The following is a 21,683-nucleotide window of genomic DNA, read 5'->3' on the forward strand; positions in this document are numbered from 1 at the left end:
GGAGTGCTCAGTCAGATTCCTTTGCCGACTTCTTAAACTTGATTTGTTCTCCACAACCCTCCAAATATGTTCATTTTAATATTCTCCTTGAAGACGTAAAGTTGGACCCTACTGGGAAGGCTTCTCCTTGCTAGTTAGGTGGAGACTCACCCCGCCTACCTTCTTCTTCCTCCTCTCCTTTTACTTCCTTCCTGTTTGTACCCCCCCCGAGTAACATTTCCAAATGTTCCAATTGCTGATCTTAAACGCTAGCTCCTTCTAGAAATCACACTCTCCTAACTCTATCTTTGTGTATAGCCTTCTTGTCTCCCTACTGTACTTTTAACTTCTTACCTGGGGCAAAAACTAAAGAAAATAATTTTCTCCTATTTAAAATGAAATTTTATAACGGCCTGAATACAGTATCTACTTAATATGTGAAAGGCACAGAAAACATCACTAATATTTAAAAATTAATCGAAAAATTACATAACAATGTAGCTGATTAATAACTTCTGATTAAGATTTGCCGGATAAAAGATTTTAAGCAAGTTTTACCCTCAGTATGGTGTGTATATTAAAAAAATCTCCTAACACATACAAGAGCATGCCTGTTTTTCAGCAAGACGCTATCCACAGTGGGCTGAACACAACACTTTGCAATACACAAGTTTTAATTAAAGAGAAAAAGGTCAGTAGCTTTAACAGGATAAAAAAAGACAGCACTACTGAAACAGCAAAATTTAAGTATAAGGACCTAATAAGGAGGATTAAAAAGATATGAAAACGTTGTCAGTTACATGAGGGAACTGATGGGAATGCAAACAAGGGAGCAACAGATTAATAGGCTAGAAGACACACAGATTTTCAAAAATCCTTAATATTTCACTATGTAAAATAGAAGTACAGTTCCACAGATGAGGTTTTAGATGTATGTTCATGTTTGATGTTACAACACTTACCTGAAGCAACAACAGTGCTTGCCCATAATGTATTTTCTATACTAAGGCTTTCATGAACTGCTGGATCACTGTCTTCCTGTGAAAAAAAAAGAACTAGTAGATCAACATTACACATTGTCATACTTGAGAACAATGCAAAATCATCTGAAAAAAATAATTTGCACAGGATGCCTGAATCCTTGCATCAAATCACTGTGTAATAGCATTCACTGAAAATACATTATCCAGATTCTGACAAAAAAATTCACTTGATTCAAGGCCGTATTATTTAAACCTACTTACGTTCAGAGAAAAAAATCAACTCAATATTGTTTTTTAAAGGAACATGCTCTTTCCTCAGCTTCATGAAACTGAGAAGCCATTTGCCTTATCTACAGGTGAGTTAAGAACACTAAGCACTAAAAATTAGTGGTTTGTTCTCTATGACTATTTTAATCATTTCTAAATGATACAGTAAATCATAGTCATTATCATTTTGCAATCCAAGTGACATTACAGCAACTTCAGGGAAGACTATTTGACTTTCAAATGTAAACACACTTGCATTGTCTTACAACATGTACAAAATGCATATCCAACGGGAAAACACTTCCAATACAAAATTGTTTCTATGATTCCAGGACACCCCTCACCCCTCCACCCCTCCTCACCTCATTCCACCAACTGTAAAAAAACAATTTTTCATAATTAATTATGAGCATTACATATTTGTTATTTAGCAGCTGTGAAATGCATTGTTTACAGCTACAGGAAACTTTAGCAGATAGGGTAAACAAGTGCATTTGGTCATTACAGATTGCACTAATCATTTTGCAAGAAATGAGAGACCACTGATTACCCAAGTACACAATAAATTTTACATAAGACTGATTATCAAAACCCACATCTCCATTTTTCACCTTCATTTTGAAAAAATACCAAGCATGGGATGGACTGCTTACAAATTTCTATTCCTAAAAAGCCAAAATCTCAAACACACTTTTGTATATAATTGCAAAGAACCCTCACAGGGAAATTATAACTTTTTTTCCTCTTAATTAAGAATTGTCTGAGACGCATAGAAAACTATTCTGTCAGAAACATGGAAAGAAAGGACGGATACAGAATAAACTAAAAGATTTTAACAAAACAACGAACCACATATTTTGGCTCAAGACTCACAAAAACAGTATATATTCTGCAAAGAATTGTCAGATGGTCTCTGACAAAGATTAGGCTTTGATAAAAAAGGATTTTTTTGTTTATTCTTATGAAAGAAATTAACACTACACAAGTCATCTCTAATATATTTTAATTGTAGGGAGACAACAGCATCTGGAAGTCCTTTAATAGAATAAAATGGCACTATGTAGGAATTTTCAACTAGAGCATTCCATAAAGAAATGCTGAAGTGAATTCCCAAATACTGCTACATAACAGTAAAAATGCTTCACATTGATATCTCTACCGAAGTCTAAAGATAGTTAAAATGTAATATTTCTTCACATAGTTAAAAATGGTTGAATTTTTTGCTTCTGTATTTGTAAAAAAAAATAATTCAATTTTGAACGTGGACTGATAGCTATGATGCACCCATCTGATGATACTAAAATGAAAAGGCAGACTTTCCACATCACTGTAGTTCTGATCCCATTAACAGGCATATGAAATAAAAAAGGATTAACCTACCTGGAGGTTATAATCAAACTTATCAGTGGAAGCCTCTAAATTTCAAGGAATCACTGCGTTTTTCAAGTAACAGATATCATGTTCTCTTTCATCTTGGACAAGCAATGCTTAGAAGTAGCAAAATGCCCATCTAACTGGAACTACTTCTGAATGAAAAACAGGATCAGCAGTACAGCAATATTTAAAATTACTGGTAGCATCAGTAACATATAAAGTCTTGATCGCTGAAGCATAAAATACTACAGAAGTATTATTAAATTACTTTTATTATCTATTATTATCAAATAAGTATGACTGGTAGTCTTCAGTCATCTCTGTAATACTTGAAAATTCTATCTGAGACAAGTAGCAGCACAGGGCTCATCCACAGACTATAGAAATATATTTTTTTAATAATTTCTCCTACCTTGATAATGCTCAGATTCCTGTCTTTCTTGGATTATCAAGATTCTGTGATTATTTTGGCCTTCTTAAAACCTAACTAAGCACTGCATAGACTCAGAAATCTAATTGCAAATTATTCACAGAATACTAGTTTTTCAGAGGAAGATGCTAGTATTAAATCAAAATACTAACTGCAGCTGTTTCAGACACCACAGTGGGTGGAAAGATTGCCATTTACTTGTGTGAACGTTGAAACAGGAATATATTCAGTGCTAAGTTCCAATATGGAAATTTAGAGATTTCAGAATCTGTTTTAACAGTGCCAATAATAAAACATGGATTGAACATATGAGAGTTGAAAAGAGATACTAAATTAATTCATTCCTATCATGGGCTTTTCAGGAATTGCAGAAAGTAGCAGAATAACTTCCCTGAAATCCTTTCATATTTTCAGAAGGCACTGCCACTACACGACTGGTCTTTTGTGAAGTGGAAGGCTACCACTTTGGCTGGCACCAAACAGGAGTCTTCATTTCACACAGCTGGCCATGACATGTGCAGACTTTTTGGTAAGCAACAGACATGCTAACCTTGATTACGTTTTATAGAAACATAGTATTCCTTAGGTTGGAGGGAACCTTAAAGCCCATGCACAGTTCCAACCTCCAGACATGGGCAGGGTGGCCAAACACTAGATGAGGCTGCCCAGGATCCCGCTCAACCTTGCCTTGAACGCCTCCAGGGATACGGTATCCACAATTTATCAGGGCAACCTGTTCCAACACCTCATCACTCTCTCAATGAAAAACTTTCCCTTGACATCTAATCTAAATCTCTCCTCTTTTACTTTAAACCCATACCACCTTGTCCTCTCTCAACTACTTACCTGTGTAAAAAGTTGATTTTCATCCTGCCTATAAGCTCCCTTTAAATATTAGAAGGCTGCTATCAGATCTCTTCAGAGCCTTCTCCTTTCCAGGCTGAACAAGCCCAACACCCTTAATCTTTCCTCACAGGAGAGGTGCTCCAGCTCTCTGATCATCTTGCTGGCCCTTCTCTGGACCCATTCCAAGAGTTCTGCATCTTTCTTGTGCTGGGGGCCCCCAGGACTGGATGCAGCATTACAGATGGGGCCTCACAGGAGCTGAGTAGAGGGGGACAATCATCTCCCTCTCCCTGCTGGCCACTCCTCTTTTAATGCAGTCCAGGATATATCTGGCCTTCCGGGTCACAAGCACACACTGCTGGCTCATGGCCAGGTTTTTGTTCATCAGGATTCCCCAGTCCTTGTCTGCAGGACTGCTCTGAATTTCTTCTCCCAGTCTGCACTTATATCTGGGATTGCCTTGACAAAAGGCACTTTGCACTCGGCCTTGTTGAAGCTCATTAGGTTCTCATGTGCCCACTTTTTGAGCATGTCCAGGTACCTCTGCATGGTGTCACTCCCTTCTATTGTGTCAACCACACCACTCAACTCAGTGTCATCAGCAATCTTGCCACTATCAGGTCATTTCAGAGCCTTCTCTTCTCCAGGCTGAACAGCCTCAGCTCTTTCAGCCTGTCCTATGTCACAGGAAAGGCTGCTTGATTTTTATAGTTATATATACATCTACAAAGTGGAGGGAAAAAAAAAAGGAATTCTGTTCAAGTATTCTAAATAAGAAATTTGTGGAGTTTCTCACTGCATCACTAGATCAACAGAAAACTAATGCACAAGTGTGCAAAAAAAAAAAAAAAGCTTTTATTTACTGTGTACACGTTGCTGTACCTCAAAGAAGAAATCATGTTAGTGTTTGTCAGAGGAGCTGCCAGGAGACATATAGGATATTGCAGTCTATTAAAGCTGACCTCAAAGCACTCATGTTTCAGTCAAACTTTGCAACTCCAACAGAATTAATGGTTTAATCTTTTACTGTCATCAAAATACAGTAAATACAGTGACAGGACACAGACACAGATAACATATTTGGAAGAATTTAGATTCAATGAATGAAATAGTTTTTCTATTTTTCTCTCAGAATTTCCACACAGAATACCTGCTGTCCAGAGCTATGAAACAGGCTAACACAGACAATTTTCCAACTGCCATTTAGTAACACTGTGATCATACTGAAGTAATCATTTTCACATCATGCTGAATTCCAAGATGAAGAAAAATTAAGTTTCAAAAGGAACATCGTGTTTTAACTAGTCACTAAATAAAATATATAAAATTAGAGACAAAAATATTTTCTTCTACATCTCCACTTATTTTCATAATCATAACTTCAGATAATAAAAATCAAACTTTCATACAAAATAGCTTTAGAAATACATACATGATTTAATAGTGGTGTAGTACTGTAGGCTATGCGAGGACACTAAAAGACTATGAGATAAAATGAAAAGCACTTTCATGCTTAAATAGAACAATAGTTTAAGCATTTAAAACTAAGGATAGATTAAAGTGGTTGTTCTTTTTACCCTGCCCTGCTCCAGTGAAAAGAAGCCATCAGTGGAATCCCAGAGAGAAATGAACCGTGTTCATCACTACTGTAGAATATGAAGAATTAAAGTGGTAACAGAGCAAGTAAAAAAAAAACTTAAAAATTAATCTCCCTACAGAAGTGGCCAGATGAAGTTTTGCACTTACAAAACACACATCCTGAATTCAAAGTGAAGCTGATTCTAACTACTCAGAAAGCAGATTGAGACTATTACAAATCTACTAAAATGCTGATTTAATCAAGAAAAGACTGAATGCTTAAAGCTAGTTGGAGAGAAAAATAATGAAATAAAAAATATCATGCAACTACAAAGAAACCCATTTACTCACGTTTTAAGCATTTATTTCTAAAGCCTTCCCTTCCCCATTCCTTGCTCTAAAGAGAAAACAAAAAGGAACTGGAAAATTTTCAGAAGGCCAAAGTGCATGGTCAAACTAGCTTCCATACCAGGTATAACTACATAAATTGGAACTCTTTAATCAGAACGATGAAATACACCTTTGAGAACAGATAACTGCTGTCTCTTTCAAAGTAAGAAAGAAGTCATTAATAAGTCAGCAGAAATAAAACAGGTAATTGCTCTTCATAAAAGTATGTGATTAACCTGTAGCACTTCCTGATGTTTCAATGCTAAAAGGTTGCACAGGTTCAAGGGCGGGTTGGCTAAGTTTAAAGAAGGGAAACTCATTGCAGGTTACTTAGAGAAACGAACACTGACTCAAGAAGTTCGCATATCATGAGTTAAAAGACAGAGGAATCTTCTGAAAAAGGCATTATCACCTCCTTATCCTATTTCTTATTCTCTTCCCAGCAGTCTAATTCCGGCTACTGTCAGGAATAGGATACTATGCAAAAAAAATTTGTTTTATTTTTTGCCTCAGTATATTCTTCAGATAATAGATTTTGAGTCAGTGAATTATGAAGCTCTTCCAACACTGTGAGAAGAAATTGGAACCTCCTCAGTGATTATGAACAGCTGAAAACCACATGCCCAATGTTTATGTGCTGCAACATTTGTGAAACACCTCCTTTTAGGTAATTCAAAATAGGATAACATTTAAAGAGCTAGATCTATTTTTACTCATCTTACTCATCAACAGAATAGTCTGGCAAGTAAATTAACTTCAGGTTATTTCACTACAGTTGTTTCACATCCATATGTCCTCATCCAACACCTCCACCCCATTCTACTCTTCATTCAGTTTACCACACCTCATACCTTCCCTACCCAAATGGATGATGTCTTAACCCTGTTATCCATTTGCTCAAATGGAAAATAAAAGGTATGTTTACAGGTTATGAGTTCAGCAATTTCATATTATTTTTACTTCTACTTTGCAGGGCTGGGAAGTGGGGAGATTGCAGGGACAAATGAAAAAAAAAGGAAGGAATAAGGACTCTGGTTCCTGAACAAGACTGCGTCTGTAGTATGGAGAAATGATTCTGCAAATTTTCCGACACTACTAGAGTTAGACGAACATAAGCTTTGGAGTAAACAGCAGCATTCACTGTCTCTAAACCTGTTAACAAAAAAACACAGATAAAATCCATGTCTAAAAACAACCAAACAAATAACATTTTTAATTGGCTCCAGGTCAGAGATTCTGCCCATAAATGAGTATACAATTTTCTCTGCTCACATCCCTAATATGTATTTTTACGAAACATCAGCTACATGCAATAGGTTTACATTAAGACAGTCATTTGATTTAAAATTCTATGCTATAAGATCATATATTGGAAAAAATGATGTAAAATAGTTCTCTGCCATAGGAATTTTACTACAGTTTATAAACTAGAACTCAAAGAAATCAGAACTTCAGCATTTCTACTGGCTTAACAAAAATAAGATTTAGAAAGAGTCACAAAATGACTGCAGAGAGTGAAGTGACAATGCACAGCTGCAACACAGGAGAAATTTAAGGAAAAGATTCTTAAGGGAATGGTGGAAGAGAGGCCCAAACATAAGAAAATCAGAGAAGGTCACAAGCTATGGAGACACAACTTCCACAATTCTGAACATAAGTCATAAGCAAAAGGTAAATACTGGGCCTGCCAGTACACACTGATTCAATACTCTAGAAACGTGGGTGTCCAACCATTTGGTTTGCCTGGGCTGCATTGACTAAAGAGGAATCATCTTGGGTCACATATATATAAGTTGCTCAGAAAGTAATGCCTCCTATTTATTTCCAGAGAAACTGTAACAGATACTGAAAGCACAGTAACACTAGTTGATAGAGCAAAACGCTCAGCTGCAAATCACTATGTATTTTTGACACCAATGAACAACAGCCTGCATGCCCCACTCACAAAAATCTGCCACTGCTAAAATGGACCAACTACCATCTTACTGTGATCACATCCACTTTTAGTCTCCATCAATGTTCAGCAAGCATCAGTGAATGTCAGTGGATGCCAATTTTTCCACATGGAGGAATTCAGTGACACACTGTTGCTTCATGCACACTTCCATGTCAGATGCCATTTTATCTCTCTGCTGCACAGCAACAAAATGTAATGGAATATTGGTAGGAATGTTTAACCTCTACTGCCATAGCACCAACATCTGCCTCTGATGGGGTGGTCCAACATAATAAAATAGGAGGCACTACTTTCAGAAGAGCCCTCAAAAAATATACAGTTATGTACATAAGTAAAAAAAAACCAACTTATTTTAACCTTTTATATTTTCATTTAAAAAAAGAAACAAAAACAAAACTGATGGGTTATTTGACCCTGTTTTTGTGAAACTAATGCATCAGATTGGTTCAATGGAAGTGGTTGCAACTCTCAGCGAGGTTTCAGAGCACTCGTCAGAGATTTTTGATGAAATTTTACTCTTCCTGTACTTTGTTTAGAATGTGCCTACTGTCAAAAAGCGATGAAATAAATGAGGTGTGATCTGTATTTTCTCTGAAAAGACAGGGATTATGAAAATGGGGTGAAGAGATGTGATCAGATTTTTGAGTTTAATACCTGTTTGCAATTCTATACATTGCAATTCTATACATTCCAGTTGGAAATTCGCAGGTAATGTATTTATATCAAATGAAAATGGTATTGCAAATGTTATTTGATTTTTTTTTTTTTTTGCAATCTTGAAACCTAGTCTTAAGTTCCGTCATCAAAAAGGGGTGCAAATTCTGTGCTGTTAAGATCCCTGTGTTTAGTCCATGTATCAAAACGCATACAATTAGTCACCATCACTTGAGCCAGCACTGCATAGCACTGCTCTCCTTGTTCCCTGGTTGCAGTTGATACAGCATTAATAGCGTACTAATGGTTTGGCTGTTGCTGAGCAATGGGCATGTGCCCGGGGCTGCTCTGTTGGGAGGAGCCACCACCTTTATAGTGCGTTGCCAACTGGGCTAGGCCATGTGCAGGCTACGGGTCGGACAAAACTGCTCTAGAATAATGTCTAGGCTCCAACTGGAGAGAGTTGGGTTAAGAACTAGGGCTGTTTTCTTCCTACAAACAAGTGGTTCTCTCATGACTTTTCACGATTGATGAAATAGCTTCCTGTCTTAGTTCCAGCTGGGATGGAATTGTTTTCTTGAGAGTGACTGGTATGATGCTATGTTTTTGGTTCAAGGAGAAAAAACAATGTTCACAACACACTGTTTATAGTTGCCACTAAGCAGTGTTGCATAAAGCCAAGGCTGTTCAAAGCAAAGGGCCCAAGGAGTTGGAAGGGAACAGAATTAGGACAGATGACTCAAACTGGCTAAAGGGATACTCCATACTATATGGCATCATGTGAAAATAGTTTTGAAGAGGGTGAGAGTTCATCTCGCTCTTTTCTGCTGCTCAGGGGCTAGCTGGGCCTCAGTCGGAGAGTGGTGAGCAATTACTTGGGCATCACTTGTTATATACATTCATATATATATGTATATACACACACACATTACTATTATCCTTTTCCTTTTCTCTATCTTAGTAAATAGTTTTATCTCAACCCACAAGCTCTAATTTGTGGGTTTTTTTCTTGATTGTATCCCTCATCCTACTAAGAAGGGCAGAGTGAGCAAATGACTGTGTTGTGCTGAGCCACCTGCTGGGTTAAACCATAACACTTATTATATCATCACAGGAGCATCAGATAGGTGGTAGAACTCTAGTAGTTATATCTGTAAATCCCTATTCTGTGCATTCTATACTTCAAAATAAGCTCAGACAAACAATGGAGGATGCTCTGAGAACAAATAAAACACTCTCACACACTTTCACAGAATCCAAGTATAGTTGATCTATTATTTCTTGGTAGGGAATCTAGAAGAGGGGAGAGGAGAGAAAGAGTTGATATCTTATTGTTTAAGGGTCAGACATAATCCTTCTCACACACCCATGCAAAGACACTCACACACAACTTTCATGTACTATCTGCGCACGATGCACCAAAATCCATGGAGGTCAATAAAACATTATTTCATGTGGGTATCAGAATGCAGCAGAGCTTTAATCTCTCATGATGTAGTTATGCAAGAGTGCTCCAAAGTGCATCTTCAATCAGCTATTACGTTAGCTGTGAATATATTTCTCACATAGGAGTGCCTACAGAGAAGTTGTTCCCACAAAAACACTACAGCTGTGCACCTAAGTTTGTTTTGATTTATGGTCATGCACTTTTTCAAATGATCTGGCTGCTATACTGTTAGCACTATACCTTCATAATAAGAAAAAAAGAAAAGAAAAATCAGTGTGCTATTATCCTGTCAACCTACCGTTGCAAGATTTCTTTCATCACCAATGCCTAAGTAGGAAAAATGTATGCATCAGCATCACTAAGCACTTTTTTTTTTTTTTTTTACTGTAATGTAAGATTGAGATAAAATGCAAAAAATGATTTAGTACAACAGGCAAGGGCTCACAGAAAAATTGTAAAGACAAACCAGGAAGTGTTCTGAAGTAACGCACTGACGCATTTTACTTTGTAAAGAGTAAATCGATAATGACAATCAAAAAAGGCTTCTAGAACTACGTACGGTAAGATCCCCTATAAATCCAAATATAAAGGACACTGCCCTCAAATGAATGCCAGATGCCAGAAATTTAAACTGAACTGCCCTGCCTACTTGAGCAGTTAAAACAATACAAATTAACTGTGAAAGCACAAGGTACACCACAGCTGCTCAAATCATATCACTCTTATTACGTGTATAAATGGAATCCAGAACAGGGAGCAACTGCTTAGTCCTGACTTCCCAATGTCTCGATCACATGGACTAGAGTTGTTAAAAAGACTCCACAGAGTTCACATTATATTTAGAAAGGTATATGTTTAGCTGTTCGGACAGGGGTAACAGTATTAGAGCTGTTAATAATTGTATTTGGCAATTGGTCAATGCAATGTTTAAGTAAAAACTCACAGCTTCAGAAAGTTGGGGGCAAAGGACATTTACTCTGTAGACATCATGAACTATGTAAATGGTACAAATTTGTCTTTGAGACTCAACAACTGCAGTAACTCATAAGTTCACTGAATTTGAATTCCAATTACTGAACAAAATCTATTACCAGTTTGAGTCATTCGGGTGAAAAAACACCTTTTCTGTATACCTCCCATATTAGTTAATTCTATCAAGATATTTTTAGAAAAAACTATCAAGAGGAATGAATCAACTGTGTATGGTTAAAATAAAAAAAAGCTATCTGCTGATAGCATAGATAGGGCCACAAATCTGTAAAGCGATATTTCTATTTATTATATTGTTACCAGCTGTTTGGACGACTGTCTTTAAAGCATTAACATTAGCAGGCCACCCAGTGGAACAGAGAAAATCTCACAGAAATGTTTGCAATGTTACCATATTTGGTCTTGAGTATAGATATACCTAGAAAAAAAAGATCTAATAAAGCCTCCACATAAGTACCTTTTATTTTTCAACATAACTGAAATTTTCAAGGAAAAGCTAATACTTCCAAAGAAGCTGTTAAACAAGGAACATATTTATTGCACAGAAACCATCAGTTGCATTGTGAGGCTACAGAATACATTAAACTTAACACTATGACATACTAGACATATGAGACAAAATATGGTGCTACACACAGAATTTCATACAAGAATATTACAGTGATGTCAGCAAATATACCAGTCCAGATTCTGTATTTCTTCAGATCTTCTATTTGTATTAGCTTTCTGCAATATTTATTTCATTTACAAAATATTTTGGTAATTACTTCCATGACAGGAACATGTAAATATACTCTTGTAATGCTAAGAAGAGAGGAATAGAAATGTATTCGTTGGCATTACTTACCCGTGTGAAGGTACCCTCAAAACTATGAATATCCAGCTGTGGCTTCTGAGCATAAACATAAGCATTGATTGAAAAGAGATCCTGTAAAACAGATTAATGTGCTTACTATTATTTAAACTTGAATTTAATTAAGTATTTTGAAGGATCTTTTAATGGTAACAATTTCAGTTTATATGACTCTTAACACCCCACCCCAGATTTAATGCATTGAAGTTTTTTGGATAAAAATCATCACTTTTTCAGTACATCTTGTTATAAGGAAATCAGATCCAAAATAATAGTATAAGCATGGTGATATTTAATGCACTAAACTGTTTTATATTTACAATGCATAGGAAATTATAAAATTTATTTTTTTCTTAAGAGCTTGGTTTTAATTTTTTTTTTTTTAAGTGTAACCTTAAAAATATTTTGCTGGTTCCTTTAAAAAAATAAAGTTTCTTGGTTTCATTTGATTCTTAAATGAAACTGGAAACAAAATACTTTTCCAACAAGGCAAAAGCCAACTGAATAAAAGGTCAAGCAGTGAACTCGACTTTTCTTAAATACTGAAGCACTCAGTATATCCATCTGCAGTCAACCTATGAAAATGCCTGCAGTTTTAAGAAAATTTTGGTGGTTAGGACCAACAGCATCTAAGAGATTTCAGAATGAGTAGACCTCCCACAGTCCAGCCTTGGATAGGAGCAGCTGCTTGATACGAACGCCTAGTGAAACTAAGACTCTCAACCTATGATGAAATGCAAGGACATCTAGCTTCTTACAGTGTCTAGCTCCTAATTATTCAGGTTACTTCCATCCTTTATTTACTACATGAATCCTGCAAAAGGCTAATCATACACGTTCCTCCAGGAAGCCAATTATGTAGTTATAATACCCTGTTGATGTGAGCTAGAATACACTAGCTTCAAAATTGAATTAATTTTACAGCCTCCTTTATGGACACGTAATCCCATCTTGGCTCAAATATAGCCATTTTCAAAATACTACAATTATTTTCTGATCATAATTTAAATACAACAAAGCTCTGAATGTGAATAAAACAATTTGAACACTACAAAAAATAAAGTTGCAATTGTCCACATGTGTTAATGAGCTTTAAAGTCGACACATCTGTACATTTCTGTTACTCTGACACAACGATGATAGATTTCTGAATATAATCTTCCACTTTTCCAGGTAAAAGTGAAATGTTTTCTAATCTGTTGTGACTTTATCAAGCGTGTTTAATTTCATTTATAAAATGTGTAGTTCTATAAATAAATCATTAATTTGTATTTCAGCTTATATTCCATAGAAAAATCTTTTACTTCATACCTTGCAAAAATAGTACTTCATATAGCCTTGAATTTAATCAGAACTCTCAAATTATCTTAATCTTCAAACTATTAATCATTTTAGTCTTTTACACTAAGCTTCATTTATTGCATCCTTGTTCTTCCTATCTACATTCATCAGCTGCATGAGAAATAATTCATATGAAACTAATACACAAGCAGTGTCCTATATCCTCGTCATTCACTTCTTTTGAATCTGTTATCACCTACAATTTAGCTAATCTGGGTTATTATGTGCTTTGTTATGTAAAGAAAAATAAAGTCTCAGTAGTGGATGGTACGGCAGAAAACTAATACCACACACATACACAATAAAAACTGCTAGTGAAACGCATCAACCAAGAACTTATCTCTTTTCAAAGAATACCTTAGCAGGAAGCAAGATTAGAATAAAAAGAAGAAATATCTACATTTTAAAGTATATAGGTTTTTGTGCAGTAATATATTTTCCCGCTTTCCAATCTTTCTACAGGTATTTGCATCTCCTGTGACATCCTCCTTTGTTATATTTTAAATGTGAAAATTTCTACCATATTCCTTTTATGCCTTTTTGTTTTAGTCCTTTGGTATTTCTGATTTTAAACCCCAACTTTCCATGTTTTGTTTTTTTTTTTTCATTTTGAATTTCAACTCAACCTCACCTTTCTGAAATACTGAGATCTGCATGCTGCCTACACACTTGTGGCATTATTCTAGATAGAATGCCACAAACTGCAAGCAGCTGAGTATTGAAAAGAAAGACAAAATCTTCACCAGGAGAAATCTGGGATGGAAGTTCATTGATAGAAAGAAGTTACACAAGCCTATTACATGTGCTCAGTAGCTTCCTAAATCACTTCTTCATTACTGGGGGAAAGGGAAGGACATTTTCTTTACTGTAGACCAATGCTTCGTACACTGAATAGGCATCATTCTTTCGCCAATAAAATACAGAAGCTGAATTCTCATAATACAATGGTAAAAAGAAATCCACAGAATGGTTATAGAAGATTGACATTTACATATGAATTGCATTCAACAATAAAGTTTACTGTAGGAGTACAAAGATGTCCCTTCACGCAGCACTGCTTTCCCAGTAGTGCATTTCTCATCTCAATGTATTAAAAGAAAACACAATGGAGAATTCAGCCAGGAGGCTTCAAGATTTGTACACAATGCTATGTGTAAATATAACTTTAGCTCTCTGAGGAAGTAAAATGTACCTGGTTAAGATTGTGTCATTGCTTCCCTCTATAGAGAAGTATGGAAAAGGGAAATTTCCTCTAACAGAGATTTAATGTTTGTTAAAAAACCAGAGAACTATTAATAGTTAAACTAAAAGTAGCTTGGACTACATAAAGTTTAGCTGTATGAAAGAATAACTTGCATATTTTAAACATCGAACTACTAGTTCATTGAAGCAGATTAGCTCTGCCAATTTGTTATGGGCAGGGGGATTGTAACAAGTGTAGATTAAAGTAAAAACAATAAACCTAAACCTTAGGCAATAAAAAGTTATTTTTATGTAAATGTAAATGAGATGTTTAAAAAAAATGACATGATTACATCATGCATTTCATTACCTGTAACTTAAAAATAATAATTGAAAAGAAAGCATTTCATCCTTTGCACTCAAATTCAGGAGATGGCTTGATGATACAATAACAAAGATGTTCTCTTTTGCATTTCACAATAGTAATTCACCAATCACCCTGCAGCTACTAGTAACATAGAGAAAGCTCCTCTGTTAGGTCAAGGGCAACATTTGTTCACCTTACTTAAAGATCATTAAAATACATTCTTAATCATAACGTGTAGTTCATTACAAATAAAATTGCTTTTGGTTCAATAAAACTAATTAAATATAAATGGCATTGTTTACTGTTGTATGGATCTTCTGATATAAATCAGCAAGTCACCATTTATTGAAAATTACAGTGACCTCATTGCTGTTAATAAATTTACTTGATCACTTAAGCCAGAAATGAATGCCCCAGTTGCATGTTATTGCAACTAAAAAAAATGCTCCACCTGTATAACTATGCAACTGCAAGAAACCTAATCTAGTTTTTACAGTATTTGCAGCTTAGCCATCACTAGATGACCCGTTGAAATTTTAATTCTCTGATCACAGTAAGTGCTTTAGGAAGACAACAAAATCTGCACTGATCGTCTTCATGGTGTCATCTGTTCTTTAAGAAAAGGTCTGAAGGTCTGCAGGCATATTTATTCTGGGTGTCACAGCGGGTAAGGTTACAGCGCTGCTCTCTTGGTGTAACTGACAGCTCACACCAATACAAGATACAACAGTTATGCCAGGTAACTAAAGAAATTAAAGATGTATGATTCTATGAACTATGCAGCATATATTAGTTAAATATATGACCCAGTTGTTTAGTCTGCTTTATGCTCAACTTGCATGTTCCGTTACATTATTAAAAATATACTTTAAAATGCAAAAATAAACTAAGTCTCAGACTTGAAAATGCCCTACAAACACATGCAGAAGACACTGTAATACGAGTCAACACCTGGAAGTCGGGAAAACCACTATTGCAACAAATACTTGCTATTTCAAAGAGAAGTTTAGTTAAACCTATTTGATCCAGCAAAGGAAAAAATTCTGAAAATGACAATAAATAAATAAATCAACATCAGCCTGGAGATACTGCGGGCAAAATGGCTTACCTGAGACAGTACCCCATACCACTCTGTACTTCTAAACAGGTTCATTTTGTGAATGGAATCTGTTCAGTGAATTAGTGGCTTATCATAAAGAAATACAAATTTAGCCACAGAATCATAACCCAATATTGTACCCAACCTTACAAATATGAGCACTTACTCCAGTTTAAAGTGACATAGAATTCCAACATGTCTCCTGTATTTAAAATGGACAAGCCATAAGACTTTTGGGTTCTCTAAACAATTCTTTGTAGCCAGAGAATACGTTATGCTCCATCCATTCTCTATACCCTTTCAACTAATTCTAAATTTAGCAAAAAAGCAGTATACAACTGTGACAAAAAAAACCACACCCAAACAAAAAAACCTCAAACTCTTTCACAGAAATCCTTATGCGGATAAAATTTGCACTCAGTTTGAGATCAGCTGAAAAGACCCGAAGGAGGGGCCCTCAATGTGCCAGTCAGCCACAGCTATTTCACCCGCAGCCCAGCAGGTGGCAATCAAGAATTATGGCACAAGAGCCCCATTCCAGCCTTGTTTTTTTGTTTTGTTTTGTTTGTTTGTTTGTTTTGTTTTATTTTTCACACAATCTTAAAAAAAAATTGTAACATGTAAATTATATGTACAGTAAGACAGAAGACTTTTAGTAGCATACTAACAGTGGAAGTGGCAACATTGATAGAATTATAAGGAAGTGTTAGAAGCATATTCATTGTAAATGAGTTGGTATTTGAGCAGGCCTATCTCTCAAAATTCCTTAAAGCAAAGTAGGTTTGCTTAAAAAAAAAGAGCAGTATCAAAACATTTTCACAGAAATGCTGTATTTTCACCATGCCAATTAGTGTTTGGGCAATTAGGACATGCTGTCTACTTTGTACAACACAACATAAATGGAATGCATAGAGGACCACTTCCATAGCAGTTTCTTATAACAGAGGAAGGATCATAGCCTGATTCTCTCAACATTTTGTAGAGAGAAAACAAAATCAAAGTTGACCCAAGACTAGAACACAAAGCCCAGTTCTTTGCTAGACAGCTCCAAAACCCAAGAATTTTCTCCAAAAATACTATTAAGGTTATCAAAGAAAACACATCCTTGTTACATAGTGAACATATTAGCAAGATCACTGCTGCAAAACAGTGTGTTTTCAAGACAGAAAGAGATGCAACGTAAACATTTTATAAAACAAAATATATTTTCAGGTTAATATCAGGAAAGCAACATTCCTGATTTTTTGTTTTTCTTTAGTTCTATTTAGTTCTAATTCTATTAGGAACTACGAAAATTAATGGTATTTTTTATCCAAGTTGGAATTTCACGGCTTTCTTAGAGCTTCACATGAACCTTATGAAGTTGCCCACACAGTTTCTTCAGATGACAGATAGCACGTGTTATTAACAACCCAGTAAAGGCAGAAGTATCAGCAAGAGATAAATAAATACTAACTTGCCCCCAGCAGGAATAGAGACAGCTGTCTGGAATGCATGTTGGACTCCATCTCTTGAGGTCCCTTCCAACCTCTGCAATTCTGTGCAATTTACCTTTTGTGAAATTTATGGGATCCCCTAAAAAACATTTGGCTACCATTTTCCCCAAACAATTTGAAACATATTTCCCCAAACAATTTGAAGAGAGACAGGACCTGGGAGTGAAGCACTGCAAGCAGTTCAAGACCAGTTAAGAATTAGCCACTTAAAATAATTTGAGATAAAACCCCTTACATTTCAGAAGTATAAGGCTAATCTAAAAATCAGTATTCTCTGAAGACAGTGGTTTGGGAAAAAATGCTATAGTGATGAGAGTGAGGGAGCTACCAAGTGTCAATGGTTTGACCAAACCATGCAATAGGTAACTTAAAAGATAGTTTAGTTTACTTGGCAGAATAATATCATATGAAGTGTCGTGAAGACCAAGTCTTGCCTACTGTGAGGTAAAGAATTATTACATCATAACTATGTGAATGTAGGAAAGGGTAAGGGCACATTAGCTGCTTGGTTGCTTCCATTTCCTGCTGGTAACTAGGTAAGACTTGTTAAATGATAAACTACCTGATTATGTGAATTCAGATTGTCAGTTACAGCTCGTGAAAATGGAGAATTTAAAAACTATAAACAACTAAGGAAGGCATGGTTACTATATTAGACAGTTAATTCATGCTGTTTCCAGTTTGAATAGTTTCTCTGTGATATATTGCTCTTCCATCCCCTACATGCCTCAAACAATCAGGATTTGAACCAGCCTTCATTTCTGCAAAAACTTGAGGCTGCATGTCCTGCCACTCAAATGAAAAGTCTCCAATAGATTCCAATTTATTCTCCATAAGTAAAAACAAGTGCAATACAAATATTTACTTCCTTTAAATCAAAGGCACAGGTTTAAACATTATTTTATACCATTGCTGTAGATGATCAACAATATACTCCAGTCAAATCTATTCATAAACTTTTTCCCCTAAACAAAGAACATAACGTAAAAGTTTTATTACAACAATTCTCTGTTGTACTAGGTCTCTTTCTGCATTGCTGCACAGGAAGAATTGCAGTCAACAAATACAGTTAAGTGATCCTTCCAAAGGGAATTTAAAAAAACAAACAAACAAACAAAAAACTCAGTTAAGTTGCACACAGTTGCAAGCCATATGCAAAGTACTAATTAAAGAAAAAAAGATAGAAAATTGACTGGATTTTAGGCAAATGCATGCTCAATAGATGTTCTGGAAAAATAACATTTTTATGAGAAAACAAGATGGGGCAATGATCACATGGTAAAAACTGACAGAAGACACATTAGTACTAATACTAAATTCAACTGCAAATTACTCAATACCAATTAAAGTCACTTTATGCACTAGAACTGCTGCCTAATGCCTAATCTAGCATCCCTGTGTGGCATGATCAACCTTCAGTTCCATTCCTCGTTCCCAGTTCTCTAAATTCAAACCTATGGGGGTTTTCTCCTTATGAAGCCAGTAGCTAAACCACTATGAACACAGGAAATTTCTCTACCTTTTGCTATCTTTAGTGCAGCAGGAACTCTATCGTTTACTAAGAACAGTTGAAGTCTCGTATTTGTATTACTGAGATGGCAGATGCAATTAATGATACACTTTTCTTTACACCCAAAGGATTTAGTGTCCAAATACCCAAAATTCTGTACAAATAAGTTTCCACAACCTTGTATCTTGAGTATATTCTTAGAGGAAGAGATTAATTAGTTCTCTTAATATCAAGAGAACTTTCCTATAGAAAAGATTCTCCAAAATATGACACAATTTAGCATCTTATTAAGAAACACATCTATAAAAACCTATTTTTAGCAGAGATGTGTCATACTTTGAATGTAGATGTATTTATATATTTAGTGTCCTTTTTCACAATTTTAATAGCTTTATATATTTACCTACACTTCAGACTTGTATATATATTCAAAAAACCCACACTTGTAAACTAACATTCAGGCAAGTGCTAGGAAACTCTCCTTGCATGAACTTCCACACTTCATCTACTCCAATCAGAAGGTTTACCGATTTTACCATCCAAAAGCAGGCCACTGTTTCCCAAGCTTTCAAATTAGTGATAAAAGCAATGATTTTTCTGGCAAGAATGGACTGCACTTACAGGTAAGACTATGCAGAGTATAGCACAATAGCAGTATTTTCAGTTGAGTATGGAGCTCCAAGCGTGGAACACAGTGTGAATCACTAAGTTGAATGACAAAAATTCAATTCTGTCTTTGTTTCCTTTCAGTGAGAACATCTGCATAAACAACTTCTCATTCACCATTCAGTGGAATACATATCCCTAAATTATTGCAAAAAATATATATATCTGTGGTAACAGATTTTCTTATTGCACATATACCTGCAATAATTTTAACTGTCATATCTAAAAGGGAAATACGTACATGTCCAAAATATTTTAGAAGTAAATAAATGAAATGCTTACCCCCAAAGCTGGCAATCTTTGTGTGCAACTGACAGCAACCTTCAGTTTCCAGTCTGTTTCTCCATCAAGTTGGTCAGTTCGAATGAAACATGAACCTTGAAATTAGAAAGATGCAACTAGTTTTTAGACCTCAAAAATTCAGTTTGAGATAAAAAGAATTAGAAGAGTGAACGTAAAGCAAATTTACAAACACTTTAAATAAATGCACACATAAAATAACTCACACTTTGGAATGTCTGACTGCTGATTAAATGCTTTCTGCCATGAAAACAGAACATTTTTTCCTGATAGAATTAACAATTGCTTGTTTGTGAACATGGGAAAAAAAATCTTTTTTTTCCAGAGATTTCTTAATAGTTTCTCAACAAATTTTCAAATATTACCAGAAAGAGATAACACTTCACTGGATAAAGTTGAAAAAGGTTTAATCTTTTCCCTTTGGATTTTTCTCACTTGTGCAATTCCAAAACAAGAGAATAACAGAACAACATTTGCAGTTTTTGTTTCATTGCTGTTTTGACACTTAACAAGCTTCCATTACTTATGTTCTCCTAGATTCACTGAAACTTTTCCCATCAAATAAACCCCTTAATACGGATAACATTCAAAGAACAATCCAGGCTCCTACATATTCTACTTAAAAAATTAGTTTAGTTACTTCTACCTGTCAAAGACTCAAAATTAAAGAAACCAGTCAATATGTGTACAGTAGTTAAAACATGATGGAAGCTCAATGTACAAACTAATACATACTTTAGAGAATCAGTATGCTCTACAGACAGAAGACTAGTATTCAAGAAACTGAAAATGAAGAATAGTAACATGTTTTCCCCCACCACTATATACTCCATATAACTAGTCTGACGCTATCACCAAATATGGAGTATTGCATAGGTTACTGATTTAAGGCTTAACATAAGACAAAACAGGATTTAAAATTCAACAGTATTCTTTAGGGATTTTGTTCAAAAGTAAAATACTTTATTATATTTATACTCTTCAAAATACTTTGAAGAGTTCAGTGGCATATACTGCATCATAACTAAGGGTGAGATATCTAGCAGCACCTAGATATTCCACAGTTTCAGTGCATATTCTATCCGTGGCACTGATCAGTCTACTTTCCATCATACTTCTCCTGTACAAGACATTTCATAGTTCTCCTTACCCCTCCTGTCAATGGTCGTTCTCTTCCATCAATTCCATTTAGAATTAATACTACAGATCAATGCAGTTCAAGACCAGAGCGGCTCCTGTGAATGGTTGACTGCACATATATTCATTTAATAGAGCTCACACTATGACATGTATTGGCCAGTCACATTTCCTCTCCACTTCAGCAGTTAATTTCATCAATAACTTATCTTGTAGGCTGTTTCCGTTTTATCCAGAAAAAGGGATTGCTTTCTGCTAAGTCAGCTTTCAATACTGATCAAAACAGCAAAATTGAAACAATACAATCTTCTCTTCCACTTCTAATAACTCATCAGATTTATGTAATTTGAATCATGAGATTCTTAACCTCACTAAGTTATAAACACGAGAGACTAAACTTACAATTAAAAACAATGCATAAATACTCCAACTCCCACAAAGCCCACAAACCTGTAACAACCCAAATATTTCCCACTTCATGGAAGTTGTGTACTTCATATTTTTTAGTCAGCAGTGCCTAGGACTTCTAAAATCAATATCAATGACTTCTGGAAAAAAACAACTATTCCAACTAAACCATTCCAAAATGCTTGCATCTATGTCCAACTCGCTAGTTTTATGTTTTTGTTACTATTTTTCATTCTTTTATTAAAAAAACCTATGCTTTGTTACGTATATATAGTTAACTATATATCTATTATGCAGCCCAAGACAATTCCTCTTCACTCAGTGTGGCCCAGGCAAGCCAAAATGTTGGACATCCATGTACAATTTGTACGCCCAATCACAACATACATATATGCTCTTAAACTCTGTTTCATGTATACTCTGACAGAA

At 35.3% G+C, this 21,683-nt stretch overlaps 1 protein-coding gene across 3 annotated transcripts in view; it reads right to left on the minus strand.

The window, feature by feature from the left end:
• The window catches only part of ATP9B (ATPase phospholipid transporting 9B (putative)), a 168,005-nt gene that overhangs the window by 80,220 nt on the left and 66,102 nt on the right, over nucleotides 1–21,683 (minus strand). For all 3 annotated transcript variants that reach the window (XR_005857867.2, XM_025147637.3, XM_003640746.6), the window contains exons 8-10: nucleotides 19,692–19,786; nucleotides 11,743–11,823; nucleotides 942–1,017 (exon numbers count right to left, since the gene is read on the minus strand). Coding sequence is in view for 2 of the 3 variants with exons in the window: in XM_025147637.3 (XP_025003405.1) it covers nucleotides 942–1,017; nucleotides 11,743–11,823; nucleotides 19,692–19,786 (252 nt within the window). In the remaining variant the exon portion in view is untranslated. The remainder of the gene's footprint in view (nucleotides 1–941; nucleotides 1,018–11,742; nucleotides 11,824–19,691; nucleotides 19,787–21,683) is intronic.

The sequence above is a fragment of the Gallus gallus genome, chromosome 2, assembly GCF_016699485.2.
Source record: "Gallus gallus isolate bGalGal1 chromosome 2, bGalGal1.mat.broiler.GRCg7b, whole genome shotgun sequence".
NCBI lineage: Eukaryota > Metazoa > Chordata > Aves > Galliformes > Phasianidae > Gallus > Gallus gallus.